Source organism: Bidens hawaiensis, unplaced genomic scaffold (assembly GCF_021521415.1).
Source record: "Bidens hawaiensis isolate Kalapana, Puna unplaced genomic scaffold, B.hawaiensis_p1.1 tig00032931_1, whole genome shotgun sequence".
Taxonomy (NCBI): domain Eukaryota; kingdom Viridiplantae; phylum Streptophyta; class Magnoliopsida; order Asterales; family Asteraceae; genus Bidens; species Bidens hawaiensis.
Genome location: NW_027495642.1, coordinates 107,823 through 117,898, shown reverse-complemented (window position 1 = coordinate 117,898; position 10,076 = coordinate 107,823). Strand labels below are relative to the sequence as shown.

The 10,076-nt window shown below is 42.3% G+C and overlaps 2 protein-coding genes across 2 annotated transcripts; both read left to right on the top strand.

Annotated features, from left to right (window-relative positions):
- The first annotated feature begins 2,424 nt into the window (after positions 1–2,424).
- LOC143584332 (uncharacterized) lies at positions 2,425–2,970 on the top strand. Its single transcript, XM_077066413.1, has one exon. The coding sequence runs from the start codon at positions 2,425–2,427 to the stop codon at positions 2,968–2,970; it is 546 nt and encodes a 181-aa protein (XP_076922528.1).
- A 120-nt stretch (positions 2,971–3,090) lies between these two features.
- On the top strand, positions 3,091–3,516 carry LOC143584331 (uncharacterized). The gene has a single exon (XM_077066411.1). The coding sequence runs from the start codon at positions 3,091–3,093 to the stop codon at positions 3,514–3,516; it is 426 nt and encodes a 141-aa protein (XP_076922526.1).
- Positions 3,517–10,076: the final 6,560 nt, after the last annotated feature.

Below are 10,076 nucleotides of genomic sequence, written 5' to 3'. Positions count from 1 at the left end.
ATTTTTTCTATGCTTTATGTTAACCATAAAACCATTTATGGTTGTTCATGTATTCGATCATCACTTTGTTTTATATTATATCGCAGTTACCAATCGGATTATGTCTTCTTCATCCGGGTAATATCATTATCAAATAGCCTTATTTACAATAGTTCTATCATCACTTTTTTGTTTAATAATCTTTTTTTTAGATTATCCAATAAATGTCTTCGGATACGCAATGTCAATGATGAAACCCGGATGATAACACCCTCAACTTAAAAACAAACAAACACGCTAATCAGGTTTGAATTTATTTTTTTCTTACTCGGTCGGATTATGTTTTAACGACTTTTATTGTTTTTAAGGAGATCATATCCTTCAATGGTGACACTATAATATCTTCTACATCTATCAATACTGCTTTGGGAACACCTATCTCTAATATTACTCATGGTATATCTCTCTTAACTCTTATTCATTACTTATATTCATTACATCATATACTTATATTCATTACATCATACTGTTTATTTATGAGCTACAACATGTTTTGTTATTTTTAATATAGGTATCCCAAAAGAGATTTTAGCCCCTACACAACAAATAACACAACGACGATTGACCAACATTTGTAGTTTTAGTTTTATATATATATATATATATATATAACATTTTCGTCATGTTCTTACAATCACTATTATATTAAATTCTTTTACCTTTAGATATATGTAAGGAAAACCGACGAATAAGAAAATTGATTCGTGATAATAAAAAGAACCCTGGCCAGATATCTTTTTAGTCTGCACATCAAAATACATTTTCAAATCATCTCAATAATTGTAAGTATATTTTGGGTTCTTATTTATTAATTAGATTCATATTACATCTCATACTAACCTTATAATGATTTTTCATTTTAGCGACGGCTTTTGATAGTATTGAGTTGTGAAGAGAAAAGATATTTTCGAATACAACATTTGTATAACAAAAGAAAAGGCGACTATGATACCGGTAACATTATATTAACATAAAATAAGTAATGAACAGTCTTTTGATATTTATAAATCATCTTTTTTTGATCTTTCAGCTCATCAAAGTGTTAACAAACGTCAAACATCATCCACTGAAAATTGTTTTCCGGCTTATGATAAAAAAAACGTCAATCCTTAAACACTAACACCATATCAAACAAACATTGGAAATACTTTCAATTTTTCATCTCCATTGTCTGACATCACAAATCGTGGTACCTTTTGTTATTATTTCGTTTTTTTTTGCCATCAATATCAAATTGTATTTACACAAACTCTTTTTTCATTTTAGGTATGTATCAAAGTTGCAGTACAACACCAACAACTTTCCAATCAGTTTCGGTGTTGTCCAATATCCCTTCCTCATCAAACGCATCTGCATGTAAGTATTTTGGTCAATCTTATTATCTATTTTAACCATTAACTTCTGAGCACCTGTATTTGTTTAAGGTTTGTTATCAGGCGGTGTATATACAGTTAGCTATTAATGACCAATATACCCTTCAAACGAAATACATTTTTTTTTGTTTTTACATGTATTCACTGTCAGAGACAACTGAATTTGGTCAGGCCCGTTCGGACCATTTTTATTCTCACTAACTGTTGATTAGCAATCTTTGTTATTCATTTTCAGCAACGTCAAACGAACCCTTTTCTCACTGACTGTTGATTAGCAATCTGAATTATTCATTTTCAGCAACGTGAAACGAACCTTATTTTCTCACATGACCTGGAAATATTTGGTCAGATCCCATGCACCCGAAAAAATTGATGAGGGTCAATGACTGCAGCAATTTTTACCATAAGCGAGTGAATTTTGGCAGGCCCGTTCGGACCAATTTTTTTTCACCGAGTGTTCACTAGCAACAAATTTTATTCATTTTCAGCAACGTGAAACTAACCTACTTTTAAAACTACACATTCCGACCACAACCCGACATGAGCTCGAACTATTTGCTAATGTCCCCTGTTCAACCGAAAAAATTTAAACTGTCAATGACAGCAGCAATTTTGTTCAGATACACTCGGATTAATTTGGACAATTTTTGGTCATTTGTTGTCATACCTGCAACATAAATAAAATAACAAAACACATTGGTTAACGATTTTGGTCATCAAACGTATCTATATGTGAGTATTTTGGTCAATCTTATGTAAGTATTAACTTTTGAGCTTACGTATTTGTGTAAGGTTTGTTATCAGGCGGTGTATAATGCTAGCTACTAATGACCAATATACCCTTCACACGAAATACATTTTTTTTACATGTATTCACTGTCAGAGACGATGAATACCCGGTGACAAAATGTCAATATTCTTTATACCCGATGACAAAATAAAAAATCTTACTTTATGTGAGATTGAAAAAATATTGAGTCGCAATGCAAACACCCTTAAAAACTTTGAAACCATGCCTTTTCCTGATTATAAATTCGCCGCTTCATCAAATAATCCTCTCATTAATGAGGAGCTCGGTTATGACAAAGAAGTTCTTAACTCGGAATATTATAATCTGTTGTCTTCGTTAACTGATGAGCAACAAAGTGTCTTTGATGAAATCATGAATTCCGTAACATGCAATAAAGGAGGTAGTTTTTTTGTTTATGGTTACGATGGTACCGGTAAAACATTTTTGTGGAAAACTTTGGCTGCAAGTATAAGATCAAAAGGTGAAATCGTTATAAATGTTGCTTCAAGTGGTATTGCATCATTACTATTGTCTGGTGGTAGGACGGCACACTCTCGGTTTCATATTCCAATTAATTTAAATGAGACTTCCTCTTGCAATATAAAGCCATTTACAGATGAATCACATTTGTTAACTAAAACCTCACTGATTATATGGGATGAAGCTCCAATGACACATAAACATGCTTTTGAAACATTGGATAGAACTTTAAGGGATATATTGGGATGTAGGAACCAACCTTTTGGTGGTAAAGTAATAGTTTTTTGAGGTGATTTTAGGTAGATTCTACCTATCGTTCAACACGGTGCAAGACAAGATGTGGTAAATGCATCAATAAGTTCGTCTTATTTATGGTCAACAATCAAGGTCCTTCGCTTAACAAAAAACATGAGGTTAACCATAGGATCTGACTCATCCAATATTGAACAGACAAGGTTGTTTGCTAAGTGGCTTTTGGATTTAGGTGAAGGAAAAGTTGGTGGTCCCAATGATGGTGAGACCGAAATTGAAATTCCTCATGATCTACTTATCAAAGATTCATTATATCCACTATCCGATCTTATTGAATTTGTATACCCAGATATTCTATCAAATTACAAAAATAAAGAATTTTTTGAAGAAAGAGCGGTTCTGGCACCCACGAATGAAGTCGTCCAACAAATCAATGATCGCTTGCTTGATATGCTTCCTGGATCTGAACATCAGTATTTAAGTTCAGACAGTGTATGTCCTGATGAGTGTCTTAGTGACAGTTTTGATGAAAGTTTATATGCGCCTGATATATTAAACGGTCTCAGGTTTGCCAAAGCATAAGTTGGTGTTAAAAGTTGGCGTCCCCGTCATGTTATTAAGAAATATTAATCAAAAGGATGGCTTATGTAATGGAACAAGATTGCAAATTACATCTCTAGGAGAACAGGTTATTAAGGCACAAATTATATCAGGAACCAACATCGGAGATATGGTATTTATTCCTAGAATTGTGTTGACACCTACCGACAAAAAAATTCCTTTCAGATTTCAACGAAGACAATATCCCGTTTCTGTATGTTTTGCGATGACAGTAAACAAAAGTCAAGGACAATCTCTGTCAAAGGTAGGTTTGTTTCTAAAAGAGCGTGTATTCTCACATGGGCAGCTATATGTAGCTTTATCTAGAGTCAAAAGTAAAGGTCTAAACTTTTAATATTGGATATGGATGGTAAAGTCACCATTAAGACGACAAACGTTGTTTATAAGGAAATATTTAGAGATTTGTAATTTGTTTCTTTGTTTCTTTGCTTGATGCCTTTGTAATTCTTCAAACGTTATTATTGTAATCGAATTATCTATCTTTTTATCTATTTTAACAATTTCTTTTTGAGTTTAGAATTTATTTAAGTTTTGTTATCAGTCTATAATGTTACCTATTAGTTACCAATATACCCTTCACAGGAAATTCGTTTAGCTGATTTCTTCTCTAATCATACTCTCTCCACAACAACCCGACATGAGACGGATGATTTTTGGTCAGGCCCGTTCGGAACAAGTTTTTTTGGCAACTACTGTTGATTAGGAAAATTTTTTATTCGTTTTCAGCTGCTTGAAATGAAACTTTTTTAAAAACACCCATTCAGAGTATTTGGTCAGATCCCGTGTTGACCAGAAAAATTCAAAGTGGCAATGACAGCAGCATATTTGGTCAGATCCCTGGTTGTTTTTTGGTCAATCTTATTATCTATTTTAAACCATTACTTCTGAGTTTAGGTATTTTTTTATCAGACTGAAGAAACGTGGATCTACTCACTGGTAGCAGATCAACTTTCCTCGGGTGTGATTATACTATTTCACCGATGGTTCTTCTGGATCAGTGTTCTTCCACCTACAAAATGAACAGCGCCGTTACTTACCCCTCAGAAAGGGACAGAGGGGCCCTCTTTGGGGTAACCCTCCGGCGTGAGAATAAGTATGTGTAGGAGAAGATAATAATGTGTGAGTAAGGGAATTGGGAGAGTATTGCTTAATAGCTGAATACTGTATGTTCTCTGTATGATTATTCTGATTCTCTCTGTGTATGAGAAAGTAACTGACTAGGGCTGCCTGTCAGTGAATGTAATTGAATATGCTTCAATGTGAATCAATGTGTGTCTTGTAACTGTGTACGTTATGATGTATTTATAGTGCTAGGGTTTCCACTGATTGAGCTGAGACCAAATTAGGGTTTTGTTGGCCTCCTCCAATCGATTTGCGCCACGTGTCCCTGGAGACACCTGGTGCTCTTTCATTGGTTATGATCACGTGGTAACCCATGAGTCATGCTGAGCTGTCCAACTTTCATTTAGCAGCTGTCAACATCAGCATATCCTTATTCCTTAAAAAGATGCCTTCTGGAAGGTTGTCTGACGTGCACAATCAAGGTTGCCCTAATCCTGATTTGGATAAGGACGAGGCCGATTATGTGCATGTGTGATATGCGCCCATCCTGAGGATGCGCGAGGTCTTCTCTTTATTCTCACGCGCAAATATTTCATGCGCAGATGTGATATGCACGAGCATGTGATATGCGCCGCGCGCTGGTGCGCCGCGCGCATATGTGATGCGCGAGCATATGTGTGCCTGGGCAGATGTGATATGCACGAGCATGTGATATGCGCTGCGCGCATATGTGATGCGCGAGCATATGTGTGCCTGGGCATATGATGCCTGAGCATGTTTTGTATGCGCCATGCGCATAGGTTTTGGCTTTGTGCCTTCATAATGTGTTTATCTTGTCGGTTGACCCGCCTTGCTCGGTGTTGAGGCGGGTACATACCTCTTCAAGCCCCCCCAGTCTAATGTGTGTCTTATCTCGCGCGAGCGCGGTAAGATAGATATTAGACTTACTGATTAGGTGTTTTAAAAGGGGTTTTGTCGTTTTCTTGGTTGTTTCCATCATTGCGCGAAGTTCTATCCATTTGGTTGAAACGAATCGTCCATGTACGTGACGGTTGCTGACGTGGGTCAGTGATGGAGACGTGTCAGACATTTCGTGTGCTCGAGGTGCTACAGTTGCCTTTCGTGTCCCCTCACAAGCTGTCAGGGACACGTGTCGCGCTCGTGTTGGCCAAGACCTGCGAGTGGGGGCGCGTGAACTCTGGCACCCGCCGTATTTTTCTTTTCGTGTCCCCTCATACAGTTGTCAGGGACACGTGTCGCGCTCGCGTTGGCTATTACCTGCGAGTGGGGGCGCGTGAAGTCCGTTCAGCACCCAAATTTCTCTCTCCTTGGCCTATAAAAGCCAGCCCTTGGAGTTCTTTATCCTTCATCTTCTTGTTTTCTCTTCTGATTTTTTCTTTCTTTGTCTTCTGAAATATCTGTTCTTCAGAAGTTTCCGTTGTTAGATTTGACAGTTGTATGTCTGATAGCTCGGACTCGTCGAACCTGTCGATCACCTCAATCGTCTCCCGAAAACGCCGCGTTAAATCCGTAGTGATGTCGACGTTGAAGAAGAAAGGCAAGGGGAAGAAGGTTGCTGAGGGCTCATCGGAGGAGGTAAGGAGGACGAAGGTAGTGAGGAGGTGGAATGAAATCCCCTGCAAATTGAGGCAGGCTGATCTTGACAGCCTTATCGCCTCTCAGGGCTTTCTCACCCTGTTTGGCTGCATGTTGCCTGAGGCCGGGCAATCGGCGGCGGACCCGCCTGCCGGTTATATATCCCTATATTTCCATTTTTTCACCCACTGCAACCTTCGTCTCCCGATTACAAGGTTTGTGGGTGCACTGCTGCAGTTCTATGGGATTCATATATCCCAAGTCCATCCTTTTGGACTCGTGCGCATGACTCACTTTGAGTTCATGTGCAAATCCCAGCGCGAGGAGCCTACCCCTCGGCGCTTTCAGTATTTTTATAAAGCCAAGATCCAAGACAATTGGATCTCTTTTATTCCTCGCAGTCAGAAGGTGAAGTGCTCCACTGTTTCATTCAAGAGCCTTCATGACTGGTCTGAGAGGTTCTTCTACATTAGGGCTGGTGTAATTCCCATCCGCATGACGATGCGCGCAATCGATTCTGCGCCCGCGGATGCGGATGTTATTAAGAACCCAACCGGCGCCTGGGTTAAGAAACTGACCGATGAACCATCCCCCGCGAAGAAAATTTGCGAGGAGGCGCTGGTGGGGGTCGGCATGAGTAAGCTATGGGCCGACAGCGCGCTTGAGCCCGTTATCCAAGTCGACGGGTTGTGTAAGTTTATTTCATTGCTTTATTTGTTTTTCTGCGCGAACATAATTCTTTTTCTGATATCAGTTGACTTGTTTTTGCGCAGTCACCAAGGATTATATCCACGCCGCTTATGATGATCAAGTGGAGGGTGGCTCCGTCGCGCTTGGCGCTGGGGAGGTTGGTTTCCCAGATCGCTTCGATGACATGTTCATCCCAGTGGATCTGGAATTTGACTTTGATGGCGACGCGCCTGGTAAGCTTTCACACTTATGTTTATTCCTTGAGAATACCAAATTTTGCTAACACTTGTGTTGCATGTATTGTAGATGCGCTGGAGAACTACGAGCTGGAGCTCGCGGAGGAGGATGAGGAAGAGGAGGCGCCCCTACTAAAGCGCAAAGCTAAGGGGAAATCAGGCGCAGGGGGCAGTAAAAGACAAAAGAAAGATGACACCCCTGTCGCTCATCCCCATGCTCAAAAGAAGGGACCTAAGGAAACCCAGGTGTTTACCACCATGGGTTCTTTAGCTTCCCTGCCTGTGAAAGTGGGCAGACCTCCTGTCCACTTGAGGTATGGTAGCGTCACCTCCTCCGTTCGCGCGGCTGAAGAGAGAAGCAGTGGCGCGCCTGCGACAGGTATACTTTGCTTATCTTCATCTGACTGAATTATTATTAAACCTTTGCTCCTTTGAATGTTTGCAGGACCGGCGACGGTTGCAGATCAGCCGCAGGCGCCACAAGGTGCTGAGGCTGCGTCGGGGTCTGCTTCGAAGTCCCCCGTTCTACCCTCTGAGAAGGGTAGAATGAACTTTATGGCGATGTTCGCCGCGCGAACAGAATTGCGCCAAGGTATGTTTTGCACATTTGACTTCTGAATTTTTTCTTTTGGATCCAGTCATAAACCAATTTTCCTTGTTGATTTGTTCATAGGAGTTGTAGCTGGCGTACAAGTTGCCGGTGACACTCCTGGCGCCGTTGGCGGCGCCGCTGGTTCTGGTCCTGCTCCTGCTAGTGCTGATTCTCCCCTTATTGGGGTTACAAAGGAGCAGGAAGCCGTATTGCGCGCCGAACTGGCGGCGTCGAGACCTCCCTCGCCTCCTCCTACGCGCAGCCCTCTCCGCGAGGCTGGTTTGGAGCCCCCCAGGTCGCAGGAGAAGAGGCCTATTGAAGAAGATGAGGAGGATGAGGGGGCTCAAGCTGAGGGCTCCTTGGGAGGCCGCGCCAGCCCTGCGATGCCACAAGTCTTCGCAGCGCATACTTCTGGTGGGGCTGGCGCTGACTTTTCTGCTTCATCCCCGCAGGTATGTTTTAATTTGTTGCTCCGCTGGGCGTACCTCCATATAAGTATGTTTATGACTTAGAACATTTCTTGTGTTTTGCAGGGAGGTGACCACGTTTACCGCCCGAGATGGAATATTAATGAAGACAGTTTCTTCCAATCCATGGGCGTATGCGAGGACTTCTGGGCTCATGTCGTGCCTCCTACTGAAAGGAGGTATCAGGAGGAGCGCACCCGCGCTGACTTGCTTAATGATCACATTTTCGCTGGGTCAGCTTTCTTTGCTGCCTCCCAAGAGGTTCATCGTGATTATATTAAAGTACGCGATGCTCTTGTGGAAGCCCAGCGAGAGGCTAAGGTGGCCGCCTGGAACCTTTCTGATGCTCGCGCACGAGCTGAGAAACTCCAGGCGGAGCTCAGCGAAAACCGAGCAAGTGCCAACACCGCCTTTACTAAGCGCGGGCATGAGCTCCAAGCTGCTAGGGAGAAGCAGCAGGTTGCAGAGGCCGAAGTTGCCAAGTACGCGCGGAGAGTGCGTGTCTTGGAACAGCAGGCGGAGGCGCGTGACCAAGCTATCGTCCAGAGTATCACTGAGAAATCATCACTGGAGAGCGAGGTTGCGCGCCTGAAGAAGTATTTGGCGACCGCGCAGGCCGATAGAGATGAGGCCCTGGCGACGGCAGCGTCTAGCCAGGAAGCACTTGATGCTGCGCAGGCGGAAAAAGAAGAAATTTTGGCGGCAGCAGCGTCTGATAGAGAGGAGCTAAAAAAGACCAAGGAAACTGTGGAGTTATTAAACTCCCAGGTTCCTGCCCTCGAGACGTCTGTTGCTGGCCTCGCGCAGGATCGCCAATGGCTAGTGTCACAGGGCATGACTCGTTGCGCTTTGGCGATGAAATATTCTGCCGAGTTTCAGGCCCTTGTGATGGACTGCAATGCTGCCGCGCGCTTGGTGGGTCGAGCTGAAGGGTTTACGGATGGGTACGAATATGGTATGTTGAAGAAGAACCCATCCGAGTACCCTTACAAGAGCGAGGCGGCCTGCGCGGACATGGCCGCGGTGGGGGAGAAGTATATGAATACTCCCATCCCCATCCTTATGCAGGTACCTTGACCTTAATGAGTTTTACTTGATTAATTTTCCAAGTTTTTTGTACTCAGTACTTTTCTATTGATTTGCAGATAGCTGCGCTTGCTGACCAGCCCGACCTCGGCGCGCTAAAGAAGCTGCTTGATGATTGCGAGAGGGCTGGTGGCGATGATGGTGGCGCGGGGGATGTTGCCCCTGCCAGCAGTTCTGGCGCAGCGAAAGAATCTGCTCCTGACACCGTCGTGATAGAAGACTCCAATGAGGAGGAAGAACTTGACTATGGTCAGTTAGGAGATGAAGATGAGCAGGCTGCGCCAGATGCCGAGGGCGATGATGAGGATGATGAAGAGGCTAGTGTCAACGTGGAGACTTGATAAGCCCTTCATGTTTTTATTTTTATTTGTAATTTGTAACTCATCATACTTGTAAATTTCAACGCAATGGAATGAAATTTGTTTTCCCTTTTTCACATCTTGCGCATTTCCACTCATCTCTTCATGTTTGCTTGTATAGATATTAGATATGCTTGCACGTTAAAATAAAACAAGGCTGTAAGGAAATTATTCACTTAACCATAGTCTTATTTTGTAAGTGGTTTCGCAGTATCTTATTTATGCTGACACGCGCGATGACTTTTCACTATTCCTTTTTTGCGCCTCGTTGTCGCGCGTTTTTTATATGGAATTATGAGTTTTAGCCATTACATGTCAGCATGTGTTACTCAGATATCCACTATGATTCCGCGCGCGACCTCGACCTGAGACCTTAACAACTATGATAGGGCATGTACTTTGCCTTAGTTGTGTTTAAGGATTTTTATGATCA

What these genes read in the sequence shown, in the direction of transcription:
- LOC143584331 (XM_077066411.1), top strand. Translation starts at nt 3,091, where the DNA reads ATGAGGTTAACCATAGGATCTGACTCATCCAATATTGAACAGACAAGG.
- LOC143584332 (XM_077066413.1), top strand. Translation starts at nt 2,425, where the DNA reads ATGCCTTTTCCTGATTATAAATTCGCCGCTTCATCAAATAATCCTCTC.